A 27,093-nucleotide genomic window follows, 5' to 3' on the forward strand; every position below is an offset into this window, starting at 1 on the left:
ATGAAAAATTAAAAAAAAAAAAAAAACCTCAAAAAAATAAAAATCAGAAATTAAAAAGAAGACACTATAATGTCAGAAATAGAAAGTATGTTAAGAGACAACTGTGAACAATATAAACCAACAAGTTGAATAATCTAGAAGAAATTTAAAAATTCCTAGAAACCTACAACCTACCAGGACTAAATCAGGAAGTGATAAAAAGCTAAACAGACATAGAACCAGAAATGAGACGGAATCCATAACCTAAACCTCCCAGCAAAGATGGCCCAGAACCAAATGGCTTCACTGAAGAATTCTACCAAGCACTTAAAGAAGAATTAACAAAAGCCAGCCAGTGGCATGGTGGTTAAAGTAGCTATATTCCTCATGGCCTACTACATGGTTTGAGTCTCACACTGGTAGTTTGAAAAACATGTCAGGCATGTGTGTATGCATGACCAAAGTCCTGGAGAAATGGAAGAGAAAGAACTGTGTCATGACCATCCCCCATGGGGAGTACTTTCTCACTTTCCCTCTCGCTCTCTCTGGCAAGTGCACACCCACCCTACCTAGCAAATTAAAGGAAAGAAGAATTGACACCAACGCTTCTCAAATACTTCCAAAAAAAACTACAAATAGTGTAAAATTTCTAGACTTATTCTATGAAAACAGTATTATTCTGACAGTAAACTCCAAAAGAAGTACTACAAGAAAACTATAGACCAATACGTTTGATGAATATTGATACAAAAATCCTCAACAAAATATGAGCAAACTGCATACAAGAACATATTAAAAAGAATAAACATCTTGACCAAGTGAGATTTATTCCTGGAATGCAAAGATAGTTCAATATAGAGGGGAAAAAAAATCAATGTAATATACCACATTAACAAAATGAAATACCAAAACATGATCATCTCAACTGATACGGAAAAAGCAATTGACAAAAATTCAACTCCTTTGGGGGCTGACAGGTAGTGTGGTGGTTAAGGATGCAAGACTCCCAAATGGTCAACCATGGTTTGAGTCCAGGAACTGGCAACTTGTTTTTTCACTCTCTCTCTCTCTTGTTCTTTCTCTCGCTCTGTCCCTCTCTGGTCAAATTAAAAAATAAATTAAAAAAAAGAATTGGGGACCAGCAGTTAGCGTAATGACTATGTTGCTGAACTCCCACATAATCGGCCACGGTTCGAGTCCTGGACCTGGTGGCTTAAACTCACGCCAGGCGTGTGTGTGTGTGCCCAAGATCCCGAGAGGAGAAAGGGGAGAAGGGATAGCAGCGTGGCCATCCCTGGGTCTGTCCTTCTGGCGAGCACACGTGCCCTACAGCAAAAAAACCTCTCCAAAAAAAAAAAATTCAACTCCTTTTCATGCTAAACACACTCAACAAACTAGGATTAAAGAAAATTACCTCAACGTAAGAAACATCATTTATGAAAAGCCCAAAGGCAATATTACACTCAATGGCGAAAAACAAAGGTTTTCCTCTAACATCTGAAACAATGTAAAGATGGCTACTCTTGGGACTAGCAGTTGGCGCAATGGCTATGTCGCTGGACTCCCATGTGATCGACCACGGTTCAAGTCCCAGACCTGGTAGCTTCAACTCACGCCAAGAACGTGTGCATGCATGCCCAAGATCCTGAGAGGAGAATGAAGAAGGGATTCTGGTGTGGCTATCCCCTAGGGGGTGGTTTCTCACTTTCTATCTCTCTTTGTGGTGAGCGCAGGTGCCCTATAGCAAAAACCTCTCCAAAAAAAAAAAGATGGCCACTCTCAAAATAGTACCTAAGTTCCAACCACAATGACCAAATAAGGAAAACAAAGAAAAGCACCCGGCAAGTAAAGAAAAAAGTACAATTATCTGTGTTTGCAATTGAAATGATCTTGTATGTAGAAAACCCTGAAGACTATACACACACTGTCAGAACTAATAAACGAGTTCAGCAAAGGTGCAGGTTACAAGACTGACAAAATCAGTTCCATTTCAGTATGTTAACAATGAACGATATGAGCAGAAAATTAAGGAAATAATTCCACTTACAATAACATCAGAAATAAAACACTTAAGAATAAACTTAATAAAGGAGAAAAAAGATATATGCACTGAAAATACAGAACATTACTCCAAATAAATGGGAAGACAGCCTGTGTTCAAAGACTAGAAGACTTACTACAGTTAAAATGTGCATACTACCCTAAGCAGTCTACAGATTCAATGTAATTCCTGTTGAAATTCAAAAGGCATTTTTGTAGAAATACAAGAATACCACCCTAAAATTCATATATAATCACAAAGGATCCAGAATAGCCCACACAATCTTGAGAAAGAAAAACAAGGCTAGAGGCTTCATGCATTCTCATTACAAAACATATTAAAAAGCTATAGTAATCAAATAGTATGATATTAGCATAAAGGCAGGCATATAAACCAATGGAATAAAAAACAGAACCCAGAAAAAAATCCCTCATATATATGATTAAATGATAGTCAACAACAGTCTCCAACAGAAAAAGGGCAGTCTTTGAATAGTGCTGGGAAAAAAAATAGAGACACACATGCTAAAAGAATGAAGCTGGATCACTTAACATCACATAAAAATAAATCCCATCTTTTATCTCTCTCTCTCTCTCTCACTCTCTATTCTGATTTTTTTTCTTAAGTTTCAAAATAGTAGAAGTTAAGTGTTGATGAGGTTCTGCACTGTTGGTGGGAATGTAAAATGGTGCAACCATTATGGAAAACACTCTGGAGACTCTGAAATATTAAAATTACTATATAATCTAGAATCTGACTTCTAGGTACATAGTCATCATTTTTTGCTTTGTTTTGTTTGCTATAGGGCTCATGTGTTTGCCCAGAAGAGATGGGGATGTAGGTAGGAGAGGTGGTGGGAGAGGGCCAAGTTGAGAAAGCGCCCTCCAGGGGAATTTGGTCACACCTCAATCCTCTCTCTTCCATTCTTCTCTCCAGATTTAAGCTATACACACACATATGCCTTGCACATTTTGACTACACCACCAACTGACCCAAAAACAGGATCTTAAAGAGATATTTGACCACTCGTATTTCATTGCACCATTATCACAATAGCCAAGATGAAGAAGCAACTTTAAGATCCATCGAAAGATAAGATAAAGAAAATGTGGTAAATACATACGACAGAATATTACCAAGCCTTAAAAAAAAAAAAACAAAGACATCTGTCACATATTACTGTCTTAAGGATGGCCCCTTATATCTCACTAAATGAAACAGTCACAAAAGAACAAATATTCTGTGATTCCACCTACACAAGTTATCTAAAATAGTCAAGCTCTTAGAAACAGACAGCAGAATGGTGTTTCCCAGGGCTGAAAGAGGCAGGGAAGAAGGGTTGCTCAAAAGAAACCAAGTTTCAGTTTTGCTAAATAAAAAAGTTCTGGAGATCTGTTGTACAAAATGTGTTTATAACTAACACTACTGTACTGCACACTCAAAAATAAGATTTATTTTATTATTTATTATTTTTCACTTTGACCAGAGACAGAGAGGGAAAGTGTGAATGAAAGCCACTAGATACAGGACTTGAACTGCGGCTGGCCATGTGGGAGGCCAGCGCCTTAACCACCATGCCACCTGCGTGGCTGTACACTCAAAAATAAACAGAAGGTAAATCAATGTTATGTGGTTTTGACGTTTCACACAGACACACACGCACACACACCCTCTGGACACCAGAAGCTTGGTGAATTGCTGGTTGGAAATTTTCTGCATACTGTCCAACATTAAGTTGCCAGCAGGTAACACATCCCTGAGGACAACAGAAGATTCATGTTTGAGACCTTCCTAGACCCTGCCCTATGTATCTTTATTAAACTGTTCTGATTTGTATCCTTAGGCTATAATTGTAATCATAACTATAACATTTTCCAGCATTATATGAGTTGTTCTAGGGAATTACCAAGCTTGGGATAGAAACTCCTAAATTTGTAGCCAGCTAATCAGAAGGAGGAAGGACATGAGGACCCCCAAACTTGACTGTGGTATGTGAAGTGAAGACAGTCATGTGCAAGACTGTGCCCTTATATTCTGAAGTTCAACCTAGTTCTGTGGACTTCATGTCAGAATTCATTTCAATACAAAAAACAAAATTGTTTTTAAATGAAAAAATTAAATGAGGCTTCCAAAATTAAAGAATAACATCAAGTATTAATAAACAGCAATGTTCAAAATTAACCCTAATTTTAAGTTTCTCTATAATTTCTAATGAAAAGGTATTCATTCCCTCTCTTATAAGGCAGTTCATAATTATTATAACTGTTTACAAAGACCTAAAAAGGAGAGAAAAAATCGGATTTAAGAGGAACTCATTTAATTATTGTCATGTTATGAAGTAAAATACAGATAAATTAGATGTATTACAGATAACCACACAATGGAATTTTATTCAATAGAATAGGTAGAAACCAAGAAATCTTTAAAGTATTTAAGCACTTTTAATTTTACTTTTCTTTTATTTTTATATTGACTGATATGAGAAATAACAGCCAACAGAGAAAACAGCACTACTACAGGGGAAAACATAACATTAAATTCTCACTAAAGTAATAATCACATCTCCAAGAGTTGGCTTTAAGATAGTAAAATACTAAAAAAAAAAATAATACACACACACACACATTGAACAATCATATATAAAAGAAAGAAAAAAGCCTCTATTTATACTAATTCCAAAACCAATGAAAAAGAAACCAGCTTGCAGGCCAGCTGGTAGATGTAGTTAAGGTGGCTGGATCCCACATGGCCAACTCAACACCATATGACCAACTGCGTGGTTCAAATCTCGGATCTAGCAGCTTTAAAAACATGCCAGGCACACATATGTAAGTGTCCAAAATCCTGAGAGAAGAATGGAGAAGGGACTGCTAGCATGGCCATCATCCCTGGAGTTTACTTCTCACTTTTTCTCTCTCACTCTGTCTTTGGAGCGAGCCCATGCACCCTGATAACAACAACAAATAAAAACTTTAAAAAAAAGGAAACCGGTTTCCATGCATAAATAGAAGTCAGTTAAAACATAGCTATGTTTTACATTTGGCCATCATTGCAGAATGAATAGTTATTTCCTGTTAAAATTATTTTATTTACCTTTTAAATCTTGGTAGTAAATTTTCAAAACAATTTCTAGCAAATAGCCCTAATTTCAAAAAAATTAATAATGCTATTTTTACTTTCTTTTTTTTAAAATTTTTGCCAGAAAGTACAGATGCTCACCAAAGAGAGACAGAGAGAAAGAGAGATAAATGAGAAAGTATCTCCTAGGGGGGATGGTCATGCTGTAATTCCTTCTCCTCTTCCTCTCCCTCCTTTAAGGATTTTGGGCACACATGCACACATGCCGGGCCTGTTTTTCCAGTGATCAGGTCTGAGACCTAAACTGTGCCGTCAGCCACATGAGACCCAGCTGCCTTAACCACCACACCAGCTATTTTTACTTTCTTAATCTAAATTTCCTTTTTCTTATTGGTTTTACAAAAAAAAAGTTACCTGGAAATAGGTATGAATTTAACAATATATGAGAAAATAACAGCTATAGTAAAGATCTGTTTTAACATAATAAAATCATGGAAAATAAAATTTTGAATTTTTGCAGCAATTTTGTGTCTATTTTGGCAAAGTTAAAAACTGACATAATTGGGGCAGCTGGTGGCATTGTCAATCAAGTGGCTGGATCCCACATGGCCAACTATGTACCTCAAGTCCTGAACCCAGGGCTTGAAAAACAAGCCAGATATGTGTGCATGTACATCCCAAATCTCAAAAGGATAATGAAGAATGGTTTGTAGTGTGGGTATCCCCTTTAGGGGATGCTTTTTTTCTCACTATCCCCCCGCCCCCTTCTCTTTCATTCTCTGGTGAATGTATGCAACTAATGGCAAATTTAGAAAAAAAAAATGTAAAACTGACATAGTTAAATGTACCACTCATTTTCAGTTGATTGCAATATTTACTAGAAGAATAAATTAAAGTAGCGTATATGATTTGTTACATTAGATTTGTCTCAGACTAGAAGCACCCAACAGGCACTTGTTGGTGTTTGCAGTCAAATGTTTAGAAATCTGATTTAACAAAAGTGTCAAACAGAGTGTAGATACTTCATTTGAGTTTTCTGGCAGGTCAACCCTATGAGAAGTATCTACACAGGAACCCTGAGGTGGTAGGTAATAAGGAGGACCAGCAGAGCCTATGATTTGTCACCTAAAAACAGGGAAGCAACAAAAAGAACTTTTAATAATCAGTTAATTCTGATGCATAGGACTTTAATCAAAAATGCTATTTTTTTCCTAATTATTTTTGTTTTTTAAAAGAGACTTGTACACAAGGACTGCCAAAAAAATTTGCTATACTCCAAAAAATAACACCTATCAGCTCCACATAGGCCTAATATTATAACATCAAAGAATGCTATAAATTCTGGCCCTAATGATTTTATTAGTACTGCAGTATTTCTAGTCTGAACTTTTACAATCGTGTATTACTTTTAGCAACTGAAATAAAAATATCTTGTTCCTCAACATGATTCAAATAGTATTCTGAAAATCCAAATTCTTAAAATGAATTCAGATTTAATCCTTTCCCAAATGCTTTAACATATCTTTAATATCATATATTCAGTTTGATATATTTACTATTATGCTACTATTACTCTGGACAGAATTCCTACCTCAGTTTGTCCAAGCATTTTACACTTTGCTTCTGGCTATAACGAAAAGTAAAAACTTAACAAAATGATAAATGCTGATACATAATGTCAAGAAGAAAAGAAGAAAATTTAATGAAAATCAGTAAATGTATAAAAATATAATTTCTGCAAGTTTGTGTAACAAACAAGGTTACTGTTGTGAGATTTATAAAAACTTAACAAAATCAAATTCTCCTACATAAATCTATAGTCTTCACTTAAGAATTAAACATTTATCTTATATTTTGAGTGGGTTTTTACTACCATCTAGTGTTATATCTTAAGAAATACTTTCTTATAAAAATTAAAAGTTGCAGGAGGTACTTTGTATCATTCAACAATACCAGAAAGATGTAATTAATTGGAATTTGGGGAATCACCATACAGAAAATTCCAATTTTTAAAAAAATTATTCCTTATAAAATATTAGTAACTATTTTTATAACCCTTAAAATTCTTGTTATATATTTTTGGGCAAGCACACACACCACACAGCAAAAAAAAAAAAAAATACTCTATATTGTACACAATAATATTCGACATCAAATCCTTACCAAGGCTTCTAAATATATACCTAGCATGCTTCAAAACACAAGCTAAATAATGCAAAGATTCAACTCATAAAGTCTAACTAATGCACACAAAAAGCCAGATAATTACAGTATAAAATTATTATTCAAGCAGTATAGGTCTACAAAAGAACTTTCTCTTCACCTGATACCTTATGCTCAATGCTAGCATTTTAGGTGCCACAAGGAGAGAACAGGGCTATAGTCATGTTCCTTAAAACCACAGTGTAGGGGCCAGAAGGTGGTATAGTGTTAAGGTGCTGGACTCCCACATGGCCAACCACAGTTCAAGTCCCAGACTGGCATCTTTAAAATCATGTCAAGCGCATGTGCGTACATGCTCAAAATCCCAAAAAGAAAATAGAGGAAAAGGGACTGTAGTGTTCCCATCCCCTATAAGGTGTGATTTCTCTTTTTCCCTCTCTCTGTCTCTCTGTCTCTCTCTCTGGCAAGCACATCCTCCCTATGGCAAAAACCTAAAAAAGAAAAAGAAAAAACACCTGTACTATTTTATTCTTCGGCTTGCCTAGTACCAAGTCATACAGTGAAGCAAACCCTAAGTAAAAAGGCTAAGAGGTTGAAAAAAGAAAAGATGAAGCAATGGATACTCATTCTCCTAATGGGTTAAGAAACTTTTTCTTAGGTTATATTTTAGTATTCTAGAAATTATTTTCTCAGTCTATGGAATCTAGAGATGATCCAGGGATGCTTTAAGCTATTCTTAAAGAATTAAAAAACTTGGAAATTCCGTGAAATTTACTATACCAGGGGTTTTCTTATAGCTATATTATCATAATCATCAAATTTTATGTCATTAATCATGCTGTTTTTAAAAAATGACATAAGGGAGGGCCGGCAGGTGACACAGTGGTTAAGGCATTGGACTTCCACGTGGCTGACCACGGTTCAAGTCCTAGGCCTAACAGCTATAAACTGGGCACATGTGCATACATGTCCAAAATCCCAGAGGGAGAATGGAGAAGGGATTGCAGTGTAGCCATCGCTCCTGGGGGGGGTGACTTCTTACTTTCCTTCTCACTGTCTCTCTCTGGCAAATGCATGTGCCCTACAGCAAAAACCTTAAAAAAACAAACAAAAATAAATAAAAACAACATAAGGGACAGCCCCATAGTCTAGTGGTTAAGTGAGTTAGATTCCATAAGGCTGACTATGGTTCAAATCCCAGCACCTTGAAAAACACCAGACATGTGTGCGAGCATGCTGTAAATCCTGGCAGGATGGAGAAGTAGAAGGGATTACAGTATGACTGAGGCCCCTTGGAACACATGTGCCCCTTGCAATTAAAAAAAAAAAAAAACTGACATAAATACTGTGTTCATGACATATATAAATAAACTATGAATCATATTTTTCAACCTTTCCACATAGGCACTAATCAACTTTTGAAACTGAATGTCATAAATACATCCTAAACCTATCAGGTCTACAATTACTCACTTGAAATGACCTTTCCATTGTTATTGCAAAGTAGTATTCTCTCCTGGGATATTTTCGCTCACAGACCAATACTTGATTGCATATTCTGCCCTTTTCTCCTGTTTGCTTGGTAAACAATTTTTTTCCAATCATTTGTGAGGAAACAGCTTTTGCTTCTTCTGGACTAAAATTAAAAAAAAAAAAAAAGAACTCAAATTCTTCTCTCTTCCATCTGATAGAAACAAATCCACAGGATAGCCAAAAGCTTATCTATTCTAATATTTAAATTTCAGTATTTCTATCAATTCAGTAATAAATCTTTAATAATGACAATTTTTCTTTAAAAAAATATGACTTACGAGAAAACTATCTTCACTCCTCCTTTCAGGCCACTTTCAAATGTTCCTTTTCCTCTACCACCAGCTAAAACCTGTGCCTTTATCACAACATCTTTTGAACCTAGAAGAAAAATACTTCTATTAGAAATGAAGCATAAACCAACATGTAAGACAACTGTTACTTAGTATATACATTAGAAGATAATATTTATTCACAATTTTTAAATGAGGCATTCCATGTATATAGATGTTCTAGAACACTCACCACTTAAAAGATCTACAACTTAAAAAAATATATAGCCACTCATATTAAAACCATTTCATAAAGTATACTGAAAATAATTTAACCATTCCTTAACACTTTAAATATCTAGTACTTTAGAAGTTATTAGAAGTACAAAATTGAGGCTTAACTGTTTTTAAACTCATCCCTTCTTCTCTATTCACATGTAAATCTACTATCCTATGAAAATTTAAGTTACTTTGGGCAGGAATATGCATGACTTGGGAGTAGTACCAGTACCAGAATTCATACTGACATATTATTTCACTAACAGAAAGTTCTATTAATAAACATATTTGAGCAGTACTGTTCTGGGTAGAATCAAGAGTTATTAAGGTATACACATCAAAAGATTACCAGGATGTCACACTTAAAAAGTTTTATGCATATTTAAAAAAAAATAGTCTTAAATCTTTCCTCCTTTAATCACGATCCCTTTTCTTCCCCTTTCTAATTTGCTATAGAAAACCAACAAGCTAACTAACTGTTGAGCCTAGATACTACTCAACATTCATGATTAGGGGTAAAATATCTTAGAAAGGCATTCTCTGTCTTCCAGAATTTCAGATCCTCCTCTTCATTTTGGCTCTCATAGCATTTTGCCCAAATTGGTAGTATAGCACCAATATTACACTGTGGCAAAATAATTAAGTGCTTTGTCGTATTCATTATATCCCAAGCACAAAGCAGTCTCTGGGGTATAACAATTACTCCATAAAGACACATTTGAGCAGGCTGGACATGGCTATCCTACTGCTAGAAAAAAGTCATTCCCTAATGCACATACCAAGAATGAGAGGGGACTCCGACCTAACCGGATGACCAATCAAACCAGTGAACTAACAAATGCAGCTTGTGATCAAACAAATAAGACCTGGCCTACAGTTTAAATGGTTACGAAAGAATGTTTAGAAAATTAAAGCGCGTGAACCTACATGGGAAATGCTTACCACTTAAATCAAAAGAATGGCCCTGAATCAGTTTAGGCACAATTTTAAAATTTTTTTTTATAAATTAAAAAAAACTCTTTGTTATATCCCACATCCATCCAGTCAGAAAATCATACTGGCTCTGTCTTCAAAATTTATCTAGAGTCTTGACTATTCCTCATTACCATGAATTTAGACCCTGCTCCCAAACATCATCTTTGTCCCCCACAAAATAGTCTCAAAGCAGCCCAACTGAGTACATCACTCCTCTTTCTTACACTTGCACTAAATGCCCATTTCACTCAGAGTAAAAGTTCAAGTACTTCCAATGGCCTACAAGGTCCTACTTGATACCCTGACATTCTGACCATTTTATCTTTCCTACCCTCCTCATTATTCACACCATTCCAGCTATTCTACTCTCCCGTGGTTCCTGGCATGTTCCTGCCTTCAGAACTTTGCTCTAACACTCCTTTGCTTGGAGTGTTCCTCATCCTGGTGTCCATGAAAAGTCCCTTGTTCCTTCTTCTTTAAAAATCTCATATGGTCTGTGAAGCTTATTACCCTGATCACCCTACCTACAACTGCCCACCTGTGACCAACCTTCTTTCTCTGTTTTCCCCCCCCACAGAATGTATCACCTTCTAACATAATTTTCTCATGCATACCATTTGTTGTTTAGCTTCCCTACTAGAATATAAGCTCTCCAAGGATAGAATCTTGTTAGACTCACTGATATTTACAAGTTTCTGGGAGGATCCCTACCATATATCATACTGAATGTTGAAAAAGGAAACATTTAGAAAGAGACTTCTTATAAATTTAGATCTTCCACTGGTCTTGTAAAAATTGAGAACTACTATAGAAATACAGGGCCCACAGACTCCTAGCTAGAGCTTATTAGAAGTGTCTTATTTAGGTAAAACAGATTTTTCCATTTGTCAGTCTCTACCAATCACAAGTATATCACAATTACTATTAGGATAACTGAGAACTTCCTATAAACCAACAGTATTTTTTTATTGTGAAGACAACAGGTAGCCTAAGGGACTACGACAAACTAGAGTTCCTGCCCAAACTAAAAAGAGTTGCACTATTTATTCTGTTTCTGGTTACCTGCCAAATCCTGGTTTTCCAGAACTTTAGGAATATTAATTTACAATCATACATTACTGAACAATGGAATGTGTCCTAAGAAATGCATCATAAGGTAATTTCATCTTATGCAAACATCACACAATGTACTTACACAAACCTAGAAGGTACAGCCCACTGCACACCTAGGCTACATAATATAGCCTAGTGCTCCAATGTTGTGTATGAGGTCAGCAGTTGACCAAAACACCGTCATGCAGTGCATGAGCATATATCCAAATAAGAAAACTGTAATACATACAGTGTAAATTTGATGTAAAAAAAATGGTCAACAGTTAAACTGATGCTTTTACTGGGCTAAAGCTACTCCTATACATTAAACCAGGAACTTAAAATACTAACCTATGTACTAAGAGTAATGGAGATACTTTTTCAAAAACGTTTTATGAAACAAAAGTTTCTTCCCATAAAGTGTCAATTTCTCTTAAGAGTAGAAAGTACTTAATGGCAAAAGATAATTCTTCAAAAGCTCCTTTTAAAAAAAGTGCTTCACCACAAAAGAAACTCCCCCCTCAAAAAAATAAATGACATACAGTCTCATCAACTGTCAAGAATGGGAGAAGGATTAGAAGATAAGTCTGAAGACAACTGATTGAAACAAATATTTTATTCAATTTTATTCAATTATTCAACATTCATCTACACAGTACACACTGTGCTAAAGCTGTACACACAACGATGAGCACAACGGACCTATCCTGCCCCCACAGAGCTTACAATCTTGGTCGATTCAGCAGCTTGCTTTAGTCAGACAAGATCTTATTTGGGTCCCAAGACTGTCTTTAAAATAAATTTACTATCTCTCCTAGTTTTAGTCATTCATGAACATTTTAAGCATTCCTTATTTATAGTTATCAAATAAAATATTGAAAAAATAAAAAAGAAGGCAAAGTCTATTCTAAACCATTAGACAACTCCCTCCACCAGGCTGACATTTATTAATTGGCACCTTTTGAAAGTTTATTCAACCAGAGGTGAGTTCCACCTGAATTATACTAAAACCCAAACTACATTTCAACAGTCACAAGAGAAATTATAAGATCTCTGGCAAATGCCTTACTGAAATCATATTTTCTTGAATTAGTAAACTATAATAAAGAAATGGTAATCTGCTCTTAGAACTGACCCCAAATTATAACTGCTTCATTTCTCCATGCTTAACAACAATACCTTCAATAATCATTCCAGAAAATTCTCTTCAAGCTCGCCATCCTTCCTTCTGTAGACTCATAGAGCCTTTAAAAACATTGGAACTAGATTTCTTTCTATTTTTCCATTCCTAACTTCAATCACTCACAACGGGTAAAACTTGCCTCTAGGGCAGTCCTTCCCAACTTTTTTTATATCATGACACATTTAGAAAAATGATAAAATTTGTAGGGAATATAATACAAGGGAAAAGAGGCCAGGACTACTTCAGAGGGTAGAGCTCAGTGGCCCCAGAACCCATGCTAACTCTGCTTCTCCTGACACCCAGGCCATTGAGGGGAAGCAACATATCATAGCTTTAAATAGACCATTTTTATAAATAAACATAAGCATTTTCTAAATTTTGCAGTAACTCAAGAAACAATGATCACCCTGAAGTAGCCAAGAATCATCACTGGGAAATGCTAGCCAGATGGATAAAACCATACTTCTACCACTTCATACACATCCTGGGAATTAGATCCCATAATCAGTATCTTCTGATAGTAATGTCTCACTAAAAACAAAAAGTGTCTTCATAGTAGTTACAAAATATATCTCTAAAAAGCAGCATTTATGCTTCTCTAAAATTAAAAGTCCTTATTAGTTGTTAATACCACTCCCATACTATACTCATCAACGTGCAGTATTCTTTGACAAGAACACACTGTCTAGATGAACAAGTTTTCTTCTATTCCAAGGGGCTCAAAATCAGACCTGCCTATCTGCTCCTTACTATTTATAAGTCCTGGTTCCAAAGAAAGACCTTGACAGAAACACTCATAATTATAGTTTATTCTAAGTATATTAACTGTTCTTTCTTCTGTACCTAAGAATCATTACAGGTTTTTATAAGGAGTAAAGAAATTGGCATCAGAATAAATCCTCGTTTTATAAAAATGTTTCAATGTTAATTATTTTTTCTGACTAGACAATGTAATTTTATTAAATAAGAAAAACTAGTTAAATGAAACCAATTAAAATAATTTGGAAGTAGAAAGATTTTACTTACTTCATTATATAAATCTGGCCCTAGTAACATTAACCATGCACAAGTTCAAACTACGGGTGGCCATTAATTAACAAAAATTTCACCAAAATTAATAACCTACACATATTTTTGTTTAATAAAAATAGCTTTCTAATAGTCTGAATAAAAAGATTTTTTTCTACTTAACACAAAAAACTGTAAATGAAACATTTTGCTTCTACATCAAGGAAATCATGGCCATCTCATTCAAAAACAGATCAGATTTTCTGAACTTGTATAAATGCTTACTTGTGATGGAAAATCTCATTCTAGAAATAAGTACAAACCAATAAAACTTTTCATTTTTTATTTTTTTAAGAGGTTTTTGCTATAGGGCGCATGCACTCGCCAGACAGAGACAGAGACACAGAAAGCGAGAAATCCCCCCCCGGGGGGATGGTCATGCCACAATCCCTTCTCCATTCTCCTCTCGGGATCTTGGGCACACACGCACACGTGCCCGGCGTGAGTTTAAGCCACCAGGTCCGGGACACGAACCGTGGTCAACTATGTGAGAGTCCAGCAACATAGCCATTACATTAACTGCTGGTCCCCCAATAAAATTTTTTAAATATCAAATTCTGTGTGTGTGTGTGTGTGTGTACATGTGCATATGCACACAAGCACATGTGTACTACAGGGTATGTGTACTACAGAGCATATGCATTCATTAGAGAGAGACAGAGGAAATAGCACTCCCTATGGGGACAAATGCTGTAATCCTTTCTCCTGCATCTCTCAGAGAGATCTGGGGCACAGACCCAGCATGTTTTTCAAGCCACCAGGTCTGTGACCCAAACCATGTAGTCAGTCATATGGGAACCAGGTGTGTTAACCATCAGGCCACAGAACCAGCGCCCAAAAATGTTATTTTTTTTTTTAAGATTTCTTTTGCCATGGGGCACATGCACTCACCAGAGAGAGAAACAGAGACAGAGACAGCAAATGAGAAATCAAAGGGTGATGGCCACACCACAACCCCTTCTCCTCCATTCTCCTTTCATGATTTTGGGCACACATGCACACATCCCCAGTATGATTTTGAAGTCACTGGGTCTGGTACTCAAACTACACGTCAGCCATGTAAGAGTCCAGCACCTAAACCACCACGTCACCTGGTGGATGCAGTTTAAACTTGTTTTTTTTTTTTTTTTAAAGAGAAATTTTTGCTATAGGGTGAATGTGTTCCCCAAAGAGACAGAGAGAGACAGAGAGACAGAGAGTGAAAAATCACCCTATCCTCTGGAGGATGGCTACACTGCAATCTCTTCTCCTCTACTCTCCTCTTGGGATATTGGGCATGCAACACATATGGACCAGCCTGAGTTTTAAGCCACCAAGTCCAGGACTCAAACTGCGGTCAACTACTTGCGAGTCCAGCAATGTGACCATTTCACCATCTGGTGCCCCATATTAAACATTTTTTAAATGTTCCAAAACTATCCAGAAAAATTACAAAAGCAAAGTCTTCACTAAAGCATATGTAAAGCCATATCAATCAAGTGTACAAAAGAGAGATTAATATGCTAATATACATAAAACATAAAATACTACAAGAGAAAATGCAGTGTATAGCTAATACATTATCTGATTACTGTATTTTCATGTTAAATCTTCAAAAACGTAAACTTAGAAATTTTCTAATGTCAAAAACTGATTTTTTTAAACTAAGAGATTAATACAAATTCAAAAGTTAGTAAGGTGTCTTATCAATAAAATAATCTACTAATAAACATGAACAACTACTTAATTCAGTGGACAAGTATTAATACCTAGTACCAGGCACTCTCCTAAGAGTTTGGGATTTATCAGGGAACAAGTAAGTCAAAGCCTGCTCTCATGGAGCTTACATTCTAGCACTCAACTTTTTTTTTCCCCCTTTAGTTCCACATTTTTCACGTTAAAAAAAAAAAAAGAGAGAAGGAAAGTATTAGACTTCTCTTTGCAACCACATAAACATAAAAGATTTCTCTTTTACCATTTCCCAGAGAATTATTATAGCCACTATCCTTTAAGCTACAGTGTAGTAAATAGAATTTCTCTCCTTATAATATTCCAATTAAAACAGGACTTCAGCTTCCCAATGCCAACATATACAATTACTACATCATCAACACTCTGGGAGTTCATAATTATCTCATAAAAATTTTAGGATTTCAACAATCATAAAGTTCCACCTTCTCCTTTAAGTAAACAATTTATTTTTAAACATGAAAGCTTCAAGTTGGCATCAAACTAAAAGTAAAGTTCACGTTATCAGAGTGTTCATGTCAGAGTAGTGTAAGTTTTTCTTAATTTAGTACCTAATTTTTTGGCAATTGCATAAGCTTCATCTGGTGACTTTGCCACAAATCCTCTGGGAACAGAGACTCCAGCTTCTTGTAGCAAATCCATACTCAAGTATTCATGTAGTGAGAGATTCCTTTGTGGTTGCTGCTGTACTTGGAGTCCATGGTTATTAAACAATCCAGAACTTCCCAGAACCTAAAGAAATTGGGGACATATTTATATATGACAGATTTGGCAGTTATCTTATTAAAAACACCCTCTCAAAATACATATTTTGTTATATGGAGTACTTGTTTCTTCATAACTATAACAAAACTGTTATATTAAATAATCAAAATATCTAGAATATCTGAATTGCAGCTTCAAAGTAACCTAACAGCCAAATTTAAAATGTTAGCTTTATAATTTTAACTATTTCCTCACCATCTGCAGTTCTTATCTTACCTTTGAGCTTTACTACCATATCGCCAATGATCTACAGGGTATTTCTACCCCAATGCCAAACCCAACAGATCTATTAAAAGATTCAATCTCATTTTTCCCATCAAACCAAAAATTCTTTGCAACTTTCTTTCTTCTACCATTCTTCCAACACTAAGCAAATTCCCTGGCACTAGATACATAATAATCTAATGATTTGGTACCATTTTTCTTTCACATTCAAGACTCAAAACCCTGGCTTCATCGCAGTAGACACTGCAAGTATGGTGGTGTTTTGCCCAGATCCCGCTCACAAGACCAAGGCATTCACAGCCCCATTTGCTGAGAATGCTGGCTGCTGACAGCTCTCAGCAGTGTCCTCTCACTTTAGGCTCCTTGCCCAAAGTCACGCCTCCTTTCCTGCATCCAATGATTGCCAATGGAAGTATTGATAGTGAAAGTATTGATAGTGAAAGGGATACAGGTTGAGCATGCCTAATAAGAACATCAAAATCCAAAATGCTCCAAAATCCAAAACTTTTTAAACCCAGATATAATGCCAAAAGTGTAAAATTGCACATCTGACATATGATAGGATACAGTCAAAACACTGCAATACAAAAATATTACATAAAATGGCCTACCTTTAGGCTATATGTATAAGATGTATAGGATACAATTTTGAATCGGATCCATCCCCAAAATATCTCATTATGTATATGTAAATATGCCCAAATCCAAAAAAGCCAAAATCTGAGTGCTATGGTTTGGATATGGTTTGTCCCCCAAAGGTTCATGTGCTGAATGCTTGGTCCCAAATGTAATGGTGTTAAAATGTGGTAGGACCTTTAGGAAGTGAGGCCTAGTGAGCAGGATCTGGCTCATAGTGGCACCACTCTCATGAGTAGATTAATGTGGTCTCACTGGGAGAATTTTTATTCTCACTGGAATAGATTAGTTCCTATGGAAGATGGCTGTCCACAGGTCACACTCTCTCTCTTTGCATGTACCTACTGACCTTTCAGCTTCTTTCCACCATGGTGTAATGCCAACTCCACACCTTTTGAAATTCTAGCCACCAAAATCATGAGCCAAATAAACCTCTATTCTTCATAAATCACTCAGCCACAGATATTTCTGCTTAATAACACAAAAATGGACTAAAATACCAAAATACTTCTAGTCCCAACCATTTGAGATAAGGGATACTTAATCTGCACAAAGAATTAGCATCTCATTCCAATTGGGACAATTAAGACAAGCCATCTTAGTTCCAGATCTCCTATAGAAATGGCAGGTCTCTACTGTAAACACACCACAGTTCTACTACTTCTAGTCAATTCTCCTGCTTTCACTCTCCCACAAGAGTTAATCCAGAGATCACTTTCCAGTAAACTTCCACACAACTCTCTGTCTCATAGTTGACAAATCTTATCTCATAGAACCAACCTCCAACATCATCTTTAATGCATTCCTTAAATGATTACCCCTAAACTGGTACCTCCTTTACAAATCCAGGTAAAGTGCTTATCCTTCACAATGGAACTGTGAAAGTTTCCAAGAAAGCATGACCAACTATAAATTCTTCTCCTTTCGATCTAGAATATTCATTCATTCAAACAAGTAAATAGAGAGCACCTAAGTACTAGAAATAGAGTAGTGAGCCCAACAAAATAAACTTACCACTAAAACCTTATAATCTAGTGTGTATTTGTAGGAGTGCAAAAGGGGAATAGGCAATTAAAAAAAAATTGCCAGATAGTAGTAAGAAAGAGTAAAAAAAATAGAAAATAATGAAAGAAAATGTTATTTTAGACAGTGGAAGAGAAAACTAAAATGGCCCTGAGTAAAACTAAATCAGAATTACTCTTTCAAAAAGAAGTAGAGTGGTTGAGGAAACTAATCCCACAAGGCCAACTCTGAGATTTAAATCCTGGCCCTGGGGGTTTGAGGAGCACATCAGACACATGTGCATGCATGACCAAAATCCTGCCTGGACAGAGAAATGGAGAAGAATGGCAGCATGACCACATCTCACTTCAGGGTGCTTTTGCCCTCTCTCTGTGCCTCTCCATTGCTCTCTGGCAAAAGCACACAACTGCAATTAAAAAAAAATAAAAAGGTCCCACTGCCAGCTTATAACATACTACTGAAAGATAAAAAAAAATATGAAGGCTAGCCTTTCAGCTTCCTGAGCCAGGTTCACAATAATTAAAAGAGCTGAAGGGCAGACATCAATAAGAGCTTAAGTATCAACTGATTTCAAAGTCTCCACTAAGTCAGAGCCTCATCTTAACCCATCATAACAGCACGTAGAAATGCCTGCTTCCCTTCTTCAAACTCCTCAATCCTATTGACTTTACAAGGCAATATGTGGAACAAATTAAATGTTAGAATGGCTTGGAAGACTGCATTGGAATCATACATTTAAGCATTATTCATACATTTCCATTATGTTCACAAAAAATGCAGTACACTGAAACAGAGCTCAAATGAATGCACATTATCATAAGAATTGAAATTAAAGGAGTTATATAAACAGTCTGCTTCTCAAAGTGGGTTCATGAGCCTTTCCATCAAAATAACCTGGGATGTTTTGTTTTTTTTTTTCCACTATAGTGTACGTGTGCTCACCAGACAGAGAGACATAGAGACAGAAAGTGAGAAATCACCCCCCAGGGGGGGATGGGATGGTCACGCCACAATCCCTTCTCTTCCATTCTCCTCTCGGGATCTTGGGCAGGCACGCACATGTGTCCGGTGTGAGTTCTAAGCCACCGGGTCCGGGACACGAATTATGGTCGACTACGTGGGAGTCCAGCAACATAGCCATTACGCTAACTGCTGGATTCCCCTGGGATGGTTCTAAAAAGGTAGGTTCTTGGACCCCGTTTTCATCTACAAAAATCAGAATTTCTTAACTGGGACCAAAGAAATCTTATTCATAACAAGTCACTCAATTGTTTCTCAAGGACGCTACAGTTTGAGAACCACTAGTCCAACAAGGCAACCACAATATTTAATCTGCTTGTAACCTGAACTATCTTCATTAAAGATCCACTAGTACAAAGAAATCCAAGAATTGTAAGAGAATCGGAGAACTTAAGAAAATATTGAAGTTGCTTGAATCCACTATGTGACCTTGAACAAGTTTCATAAGACTCTGTCTGAACATTATTTACAAAAAGCAAGGGCTTAGACTAAGATACTAATGTCTTTCTACACTCTAAAACTGTATTTCGTGGGTCTGGCAGGAGGTGTGGTGATTAAGGATGCTGGACTCCCACATGGCCAACCTTAGTTCAAGTCCTGGACCTGGTGGCTTGCTTTCTCACTTTCCCTCCCTCTCTCAATCCATCCCTCTCTAGTGAAGGGAGGAAGGAAAGGAAGAAGTGAGGTAAGAAATATTAAAAAAAAAAAAGTATTTCTTAATGTCAAGGTGGAAGAGAAAGGCTGTCATAAAGACAATATATTAGGACCGGCAGGTGGTGTGGTCCTTGGGGAGTTGGTTTCCCACATGGCGACCATAGTTTTGAGTCTACTCATGGTGGCTTGCTTTCTCATTTTCCCTATCTCTCTCTCTGGTCAAATTAAAAAATAATAATAATAAATAAATAATTATTTAAAAATAAGAGAGACCAGCAAATGGTGTAATGGTTATGTCACTGGACTCGCACATAGTCGACCACTGTTCAAGTCCCAGATCCGGCAACTTAAAACACACTGGACGTGTATACATGCACGCCCAAAATCCTGAGAGGAGAATGGAGGAGAAGAGATTGCAGCATGGCCATCCCTACAGGGGGATGATTTCTTGCTTTCTGTCTCTCTCTCTCCCACGAACACACATGCCCTATAGCAAGAATCTCTCAAAACATAAAAATAAAAACAAAAATATATTAGGCTGTATGGAAAAACAAAGGCTTTAAAGAAATTCCCAAAATGAATAAAGATTATGATTAGAATGAAAATATCATTTTTCTAAGAACTAGACAGCACCCTTTAAAGACTTATAAGGAAGTTAATGGCCAATCACTTCTATTAGGAAACAAACAAAGAACTCATTACTCTCAGCTTGCAAGTACGAGAAGCTTTAAAAAATAAAACAAACTAAAAAAAAAAAAAAAAAAAAGGCACCCAAAACAATTCATATACAGTATGTCTGAGGAGTTACTTCGCACATAACCTACACTCTAGAATCGACACAGCAAGCCAACTATACCCTCCCAGTTTGCTGGTATCAACCTTGAAAAGAATACGTTGAGAACCCTTATGTTCTTCAAGAAGCTGTAGTGTATATTCAGGCCCTTAGACTTTGGACCCTGTTACAGTTCTGAAAGTATTCCTAAGTTCTGACCTTACCTGCTATGTAACCTAGCCCAAACTCTGGTTCTCTGAGCCTGTGTCTTCATCACTGATGCAGGTATTAATGACTCCAGTGTTAGGAGAGCCTAATCAGATTAGGTGTAAAGCCCCTGACATGGAATTTGACACATAAAACTCAAAATTGAAACAACAAAAAAAAGGTGGCTACTAGTCTATCCAGAAATTAAATGATCCAGATGTTTGTTTTTACTTCCCCAACTGGTGAAATGGAAAACGTCTTAGCACCACCATTAACAAATACAAGAATACACAAACAACTTGGAGGAGGGGGGAACTTCCCTGCCTCGCCCCAGAAAAGGCAAGTGGGCTGGCACCGCTGGCCCTCAGTCATCTTGCCTATGACAGGTCCCAAGGAATACAAAAGTACATTTGAAGGGCATTCCTCTGCGCAAAGAGGAGCCGCAGAAGCTTCGGCCCACCGTGCCACCACCAGCAGTGGCAGAAGAACTTCCCCTGACCCCGGTCACCTGCGTTCAGGGCCCACGACTCCCCGCCGCCGCCTCCAAACTAGGGAAGCAGCTGCGGCCCGGCAGCCGGGCCTCGAGGCAGGCAAGAGCTCCGACGCAAACCTGCGCCCGCTCACTGTCCGGGCGGGCAGCACTCCCGGGCAAGCCGCCTGGAGGCCCGGCAGGGCACCCAAGAAATGTCACCGCCCGTGACCCCGAGCCTTGGGTCCCCTCACACCTCGTCCTTTCTCCTGCCGACCCTCGAGGCGAGAGCGGACTAGGCGGCAATACCTGGGCGGCGGCCTGCAGAGCCGGCCGTGGCCGGTGACTCCTAAGGGTGGCGGCGGCTAACAACCGGCTGTAGAACATGGAGGCCGCCATTTCTGAGTCCGACCCCGTCCCCTCTGCGCGTCGCGCAGGCTCAGAGGTGCGACGCGGCCCGCCGGACGCTCCGCCCCGACGGCTCCCCGCCCCCGGCCCACCCAACCGGGCGGGGCCTCGGGGGAAATCTGCGGGATTGTCCGGCCCGCTGCGCTCGGAGCGGACCTCCCGCTGGGCTACGCCGGTGAAGTGTCCTTTGCCCTTTGGATTTGAGCACCGCAGCCTCCTCTGACCTGCGGCCGGAAAGCGACCTGAACACTTCCTAGGGAACTGCAATGCAAAGACGACCAGCGCCGCCACCCGTGTGATCTGAGCTTCTCCGTGCCTCAGTTGCCTCTTCTATAAAATGGAATTCATTCAAGAAATCATTTTTTTATTTTAATTTAAAAATTATTTTTTATTTTTATATTTCCTAAATTTACATTTAATCACTGTGCATCTTTACAATGCAAAAGGATTTTTCCAGCATGGATGCAGCACACCTCAATCAAGTCAAAGATATTACCATGCACATCTTATTTTTTTTCCCTTTTTTTTTTTAGTTAATTTATTTAGTTACATTTAATCACATCTTTACAGTGGACAGCATTTCTTTTCCCAGCACAAATACTGTGCATGTCAGTCACGCCAAAGATACTACTCTGTAACTTATCAGCAAAGAGCTTCTCATTTTTTTGTCAATTAAGCATACTTTTACTTTTTTCCTTCCCCCTCTCTCCCTTCCATTCTAAACTTCTTTCCATATTTTATTGATTCACAAAATATGTTAAACTAAAAATATGGACAAAGCTAGAATCTTGTCACAAGTGTCCTGTAATTTACTTCTGAAACATTTTTTTCTGAAACCTTTTTTTTAACTAAATTTACATTCATTCCCTAAGCATTATCACAGCATACAAAATGTGATTTTATATATATATATATATATTCCTATTTCTGACACTCTGTCCTTTCCCACCCTCTTCTCACACTATCTCTGGTGTCTACAATTGTCTTCCATTACTTTCCCCCCTACATGGTATTGATCACACAATTTCTTATATAAGCTAACTACTTTCAATAGCAAGTTCACTTGGTAATTTCAAGGAAAGTAGCTTTAACTTAAATCAAGGAAATGCTAAGGAACTTTGCTTAAAACTGAAAGCCAGGAAACAGGTTAGGATTCTGTTCAAATGGTAGGTACGTGAACCTATCGACAGTTCAAGACAGGACACAAATGCTTAAAACCAGACAGCAAAACCTAAAAACAAATCAGTCTGCTTTTTAACAAACACTGCTTTGAGCATTTAGGGTATCGCTGTGAATAAGACAGCCTTTCCAATGCTTAGAAAGAAGATGGTTGGTCTGGAGTTACCAAAGCTAAGGGCACACTGAAATCATCTGGGAAGCTTTTTAGAATACCATCCGCACATTCATCTGAAAGATGGAATCAGGACATTTGTATTTCTTATAGTTCTCTGGGTATAGTAGGTAAATGTATTGAGCACTGAAAACTCTGAGATGGTGAATGCCACATCATAGAATTAACTACTGTACAAATGACAGCACCTATTCCCCTCTGGTCATCGGGGTTTAAAATAGGTAGTCTCTATTTAGGTGGACAGGATCTTAATCTAGGATATTGTGGGCATGGATGACAAGCATTAGCCAAGCTCTGGTATCCACAGAACATCACTGTGTAAAACAAAAACAAAACAGTGAACTACAACAAGCAGCTTATTACTTTAGGGAAGAGGAAAGGTCTTTCTGTGGATACCAAAATCACTGAGTTCTCTTTTTTTAAAGAATTATTTTTTGAATTTAATTCTATTTATTCATTCATTTATTTTACCTTGAGCAGAGAGAGATACAAAGAGAGAGAAGAGAGAGAAAGCAAGGTCCAGTACTCAAACTGGGGTCAGCTATGTGGGAATGGCCAGTGCGTTAACCACCAGGCCACCTGCTGGTCCCATCACTGAGTTTTCAAAATGTGGGACTTACATGGGGACTTTTTCTTTCCACTGCTCTAGTAGAGGATTGACCTCAAGGGTCCTTTCATTGCTAATAAATGCTCTATGCAGTTAGGAATAGGGAGAGAGATGCAGACACTAGTATTTTAGGTATCTCTTGCTCTATTCTCTTATTATCCATTGTAGCCAATCAGATAGATGTAGGCTAATCTGACTAAAAAGCTGAAGCAGAACCTACAAATTTGTTTCTGTTGGAAGAACACGTGACTAGGATACACTGATTGTCAACCCAACTCTCCTTTTTTAGTGAATAATAAAGACAGTGGTTGAGCCATCATGTACAAACAACCATCTGAATCCAAGATCAGGTATTTAAAGGAAAACTCAGAATAAGTCAATGTACTAAAATAAGATGTAAGGCTAAATTCCTGCTAGGAGCCTGGCTGGTTATTTTCAACTCACAGTTTTTAAGTCCTGTTTACAAGTGATCCATTAAGGACAATCTCTCTACAGCTATGTGTATTACAGTACTGCCTTAAAAACAGATGCAACAGCAGCAGCAGCAGTATAAAGAACCAGGAGCACCACCATAAAGAAAACATGCAGGTCCTTTGGGTCCTGGCCCCATTGGAAGCCTAGGCAAAGGGCAGAGGTCATTCCTCCTTAGGCAGGCCTCAATTGTTTCAGAGCTCATACCTCTGACACCTCCTTGAAAGAATCCAGTAGGGTAAAATGATGATGGGCCTCCTACCTGCTAAGCTTGTCACAGCATTAGGCAATCAGCCTTTGAAACTAAATTGTTCAGGGCCAACAGATGGCGTAGAGGTTAAGGCACTGGATTCCACATGACAGTTCAAGTCCTGGATCCAGACGCTTGAAAATCACAATGGGCAAGTATGCATGCATGTCTAAAATCCCAAGAGGAGACTGAAGGAACAGGGATTGCGGTGTAGCCATCCTCCCTGGGGGAGAGGGGGGGGTTTGTGATTTCTCACTTTCTCTTCTTTTCTCTCTCTCTAGCGAGTACATGTCTCCTATAGCAAAAATAAAATAAAATGAAATAAAATAACCCAGAAACATTGGAGGGACCAGCAGATGGCATAATGGTTACATTGCTGTTCTCTCACATGGCCAACTGCAGTTTGACTCCCAGACCTGGTGGCTTGAACAGAACAGGCGTGTGTGCATGCATGTCTAAAATCCCAAGAGGAGACTGAAGGAACAGGGATTGCGGTGTAGCCATCCTCCCTGGGGGAGAGGGGGGGGTTTGTGATTTCTCACTTTCTCTTCTTTTCTCTCTCTCTAGCGAGTACATGTCTCCTATAGCAAAAATAAAATAAAATGAAATAAAATAGCTTTACCCAGAAACTACTTAAACTATCGGGTCATCGGAAAAGTCATGATACATTTTTGCATTAGAAAAATATGCCAGTATTTTTTCACAGTACTTTTTTCATAGTAAAAACCTTTGCAATCCTTACCTATAGGGGTCTTAGAAACTAGTAATGGGCAGTACAAAATAATATATCAATTCTAAAGTATAGGTTATGTTCTGAAGTAACTCTTCAGACATACCATATATAAGTTGATTTAGGCTTTAAAAAAATGCTACTCATACTTTAAGACTGAAGGTAATGAGTTATTTTAAGTTTGTTTCCTAATAGGAGAAGTGATTATTTTGGGCCATCAACTTCCTTTTTATTAGCCTTAAAGAGTGCTGTTTAGCTTTTAGAAAAAGAGAATTTGGAGAAACACTCAGAAGAAATTTTAAATCTGAGGTATGTCCTGCCGAGTTCAGGGACTGAGGTGACCGAAGCTCTGCTCTAAACCCCATCTCTCAGACCCCAGAAAGTCTCAGAGAGGTAGGGCAACCACTGTCCTTTCTCTGTCTCTGTCTCTTTTTCTCAATATTTAATTTTTTTCTTTTTTTAATTTGTAAAATTTTTCACATTGATTTTTTTTTTCTTTTTGGGTTGTTTTTGTCTAGTTCCCTGCCCCCCTCCCTTTTTTCCCTCCTTTTCCTTTTTTTTAACCTTACTTCTCACTCTACTGTTCAGCCTCCACACACTGAATGTCTAGACAGGCCTAGGTACACAGTAGCCAAGTATCTGAATACTTATAGCTATGGTCACAGAAATTCTCAGTCCTTGCTGGAGAAGAGAGACTACAGAGTGAGCAGCAGGGTGAAAGATGGAGCAGCAGAGATAGCTCAGCTCCTCTCCTCCCTCGCACTTCTGAACTCTCTGTTGAAACCCCATAGCTTAGCCCAGATGCACCTATTCCCTAGAAACTGTGAGGCTTTTGCAATATCCAGTTCCAGAGTGAAAAGTGCAGATTGTTTGCTTGGTTAGCATCAGGGAAATGGAACTGCAGAGAGATTGTGGATCACCTCCTCCTGCACACCTCTGAATGCTCAGAATTAACTCCAAGAAAATAGGAAGAAATGTATAGTCTATCAGATGACAAGAAACCAATGCAGAGGCACAAGAAATATGAAAAACCAAGAAAATATCTCTCCCCCAAGGGAAAAGAACAGCCCTTCATCATCCATAAACAGTACAATGGAACTTATGGAAATGTCCAATAAAGAATTCAGAATGTTCATAGTGATAAACCTAAATGAGATGCAAGAGATGAGAGACAACAAACTCCAGAAGGTGCAAGAGAAAAGAGACGAGTTCCAGGAGGTGAGGAAGTTCTTCCACGATCTGAAAGAAGGAATACACACCATAAAAAAGAATCAAATGGAACTCTTAGAGATGAAGGCTGTAATACAGAAAATCAAAACCTCTCTCAAAAGTATTAAAAGCAGACTAGACCATGCAGAAGATGGAATCTCAGATGTTGAATACAAAACCTATGACCTAGGGAAAAAATCACCAAAAATACTAAGAAAATAACAACCAAAAAAATGAAAATGATATACAAGAAATACCAGATACCATTAGGTATCCAAACATCCAGATAATTAGTATCCCAGAAGGTAAGGAAAATGATAAGGACATTGATCATCTATTTCATGAAATCTTGGAAGAAAACTTTCCAAACCTAGAGAGACATTCAAATATCCAGACCCAAAAATTACAAAGGAAAAACACATTTTTATTCTAATCATAATCTTTATTCTTTTGCGAATTTCTTTAAAAATAAACAAAGCCTGGATAACAGAATACGTTTTCACATCGTAGTTTACTGAATATTTTAATAGCACTATTGAAACCTACTGCTCAGAAAAAGAATCATTTCAAAATGTTACAGCTCATTGACAATGCAACTGGTCACGCAAGAGCTCTGAAGGAGATGTACAAAGAGACTAATGCTGTTTCCATGCCTAACCCAAGAATCATTCTGCAGCTCCTAGATCAAGCAATAATTTCAATTTTCAAGTCTTATTATTTAAGAAATACTTTTAATAAGGCCACAGCTGCCATTGATTATGATTTCTCTGATAAATCTGGACAAAGGAAAACCTTCTGGAAAGGATTCACTATTCTAGATGCCACTAAGAACAATAATGCTTCATGGGGAAAAGATACAAATACCAAAATTAACAGCAGTTTGGCAGAAGTTGATTCTAACACCCCTA

At 37.6% G+C, this 27,093-nt stretch overlaps 1 protein-coding gene across 1 annotated transcript in view; it reads right to left on the reverse strand.

Moving 5' to 3' along the window:
- The window catches only part of SUCLA2 (succinate-CoA ligase ADP-forming subunit beta), a 44,091-nt gene extending 22,533 nt beyond the window's left edge, over positions 1-21,558 (reverse strand). The window contains exons 1-4 of the mRNA XM_006140421.3: positions 21,469-21,558; positions 15,940-16,120; positions 9,073-9,172; positions 8,735-8,897 (exon numbers count right to left, since the gene is read on the reverse strand). Coding sequence (XP_006140483.1) covers positions 8,735-8,897; positions 9,073-9,172; positions 15,940-16,120; positions 21,469-21,558 — 534 coding nt within the window. The remainder of the gene's footprint in view (positions 1-8,734; positions 8,898-9,072; positions 9,173-15,939; positions 16,121-21,468) is intronic.
- Positions 21,559-27,093: the final 5,535 nt, after the last annotated feature.

Source organism: Tupaia chinensis, unplaced genomic scaffold (assembly GCF_000334495.1).
Source record: "Tupaia chinensis unplaced genomic scaffold, TupChi_1.0 Scaffold000037_17, whole genome shotgun sequence".
Taxonomy (NCBI): domain Eukaryota; kingdom Metazoa; phylum Chordata; class Mammalia; order Scandentia; family Tupaiidae; genus Tupaia; species Tupaia belangeri.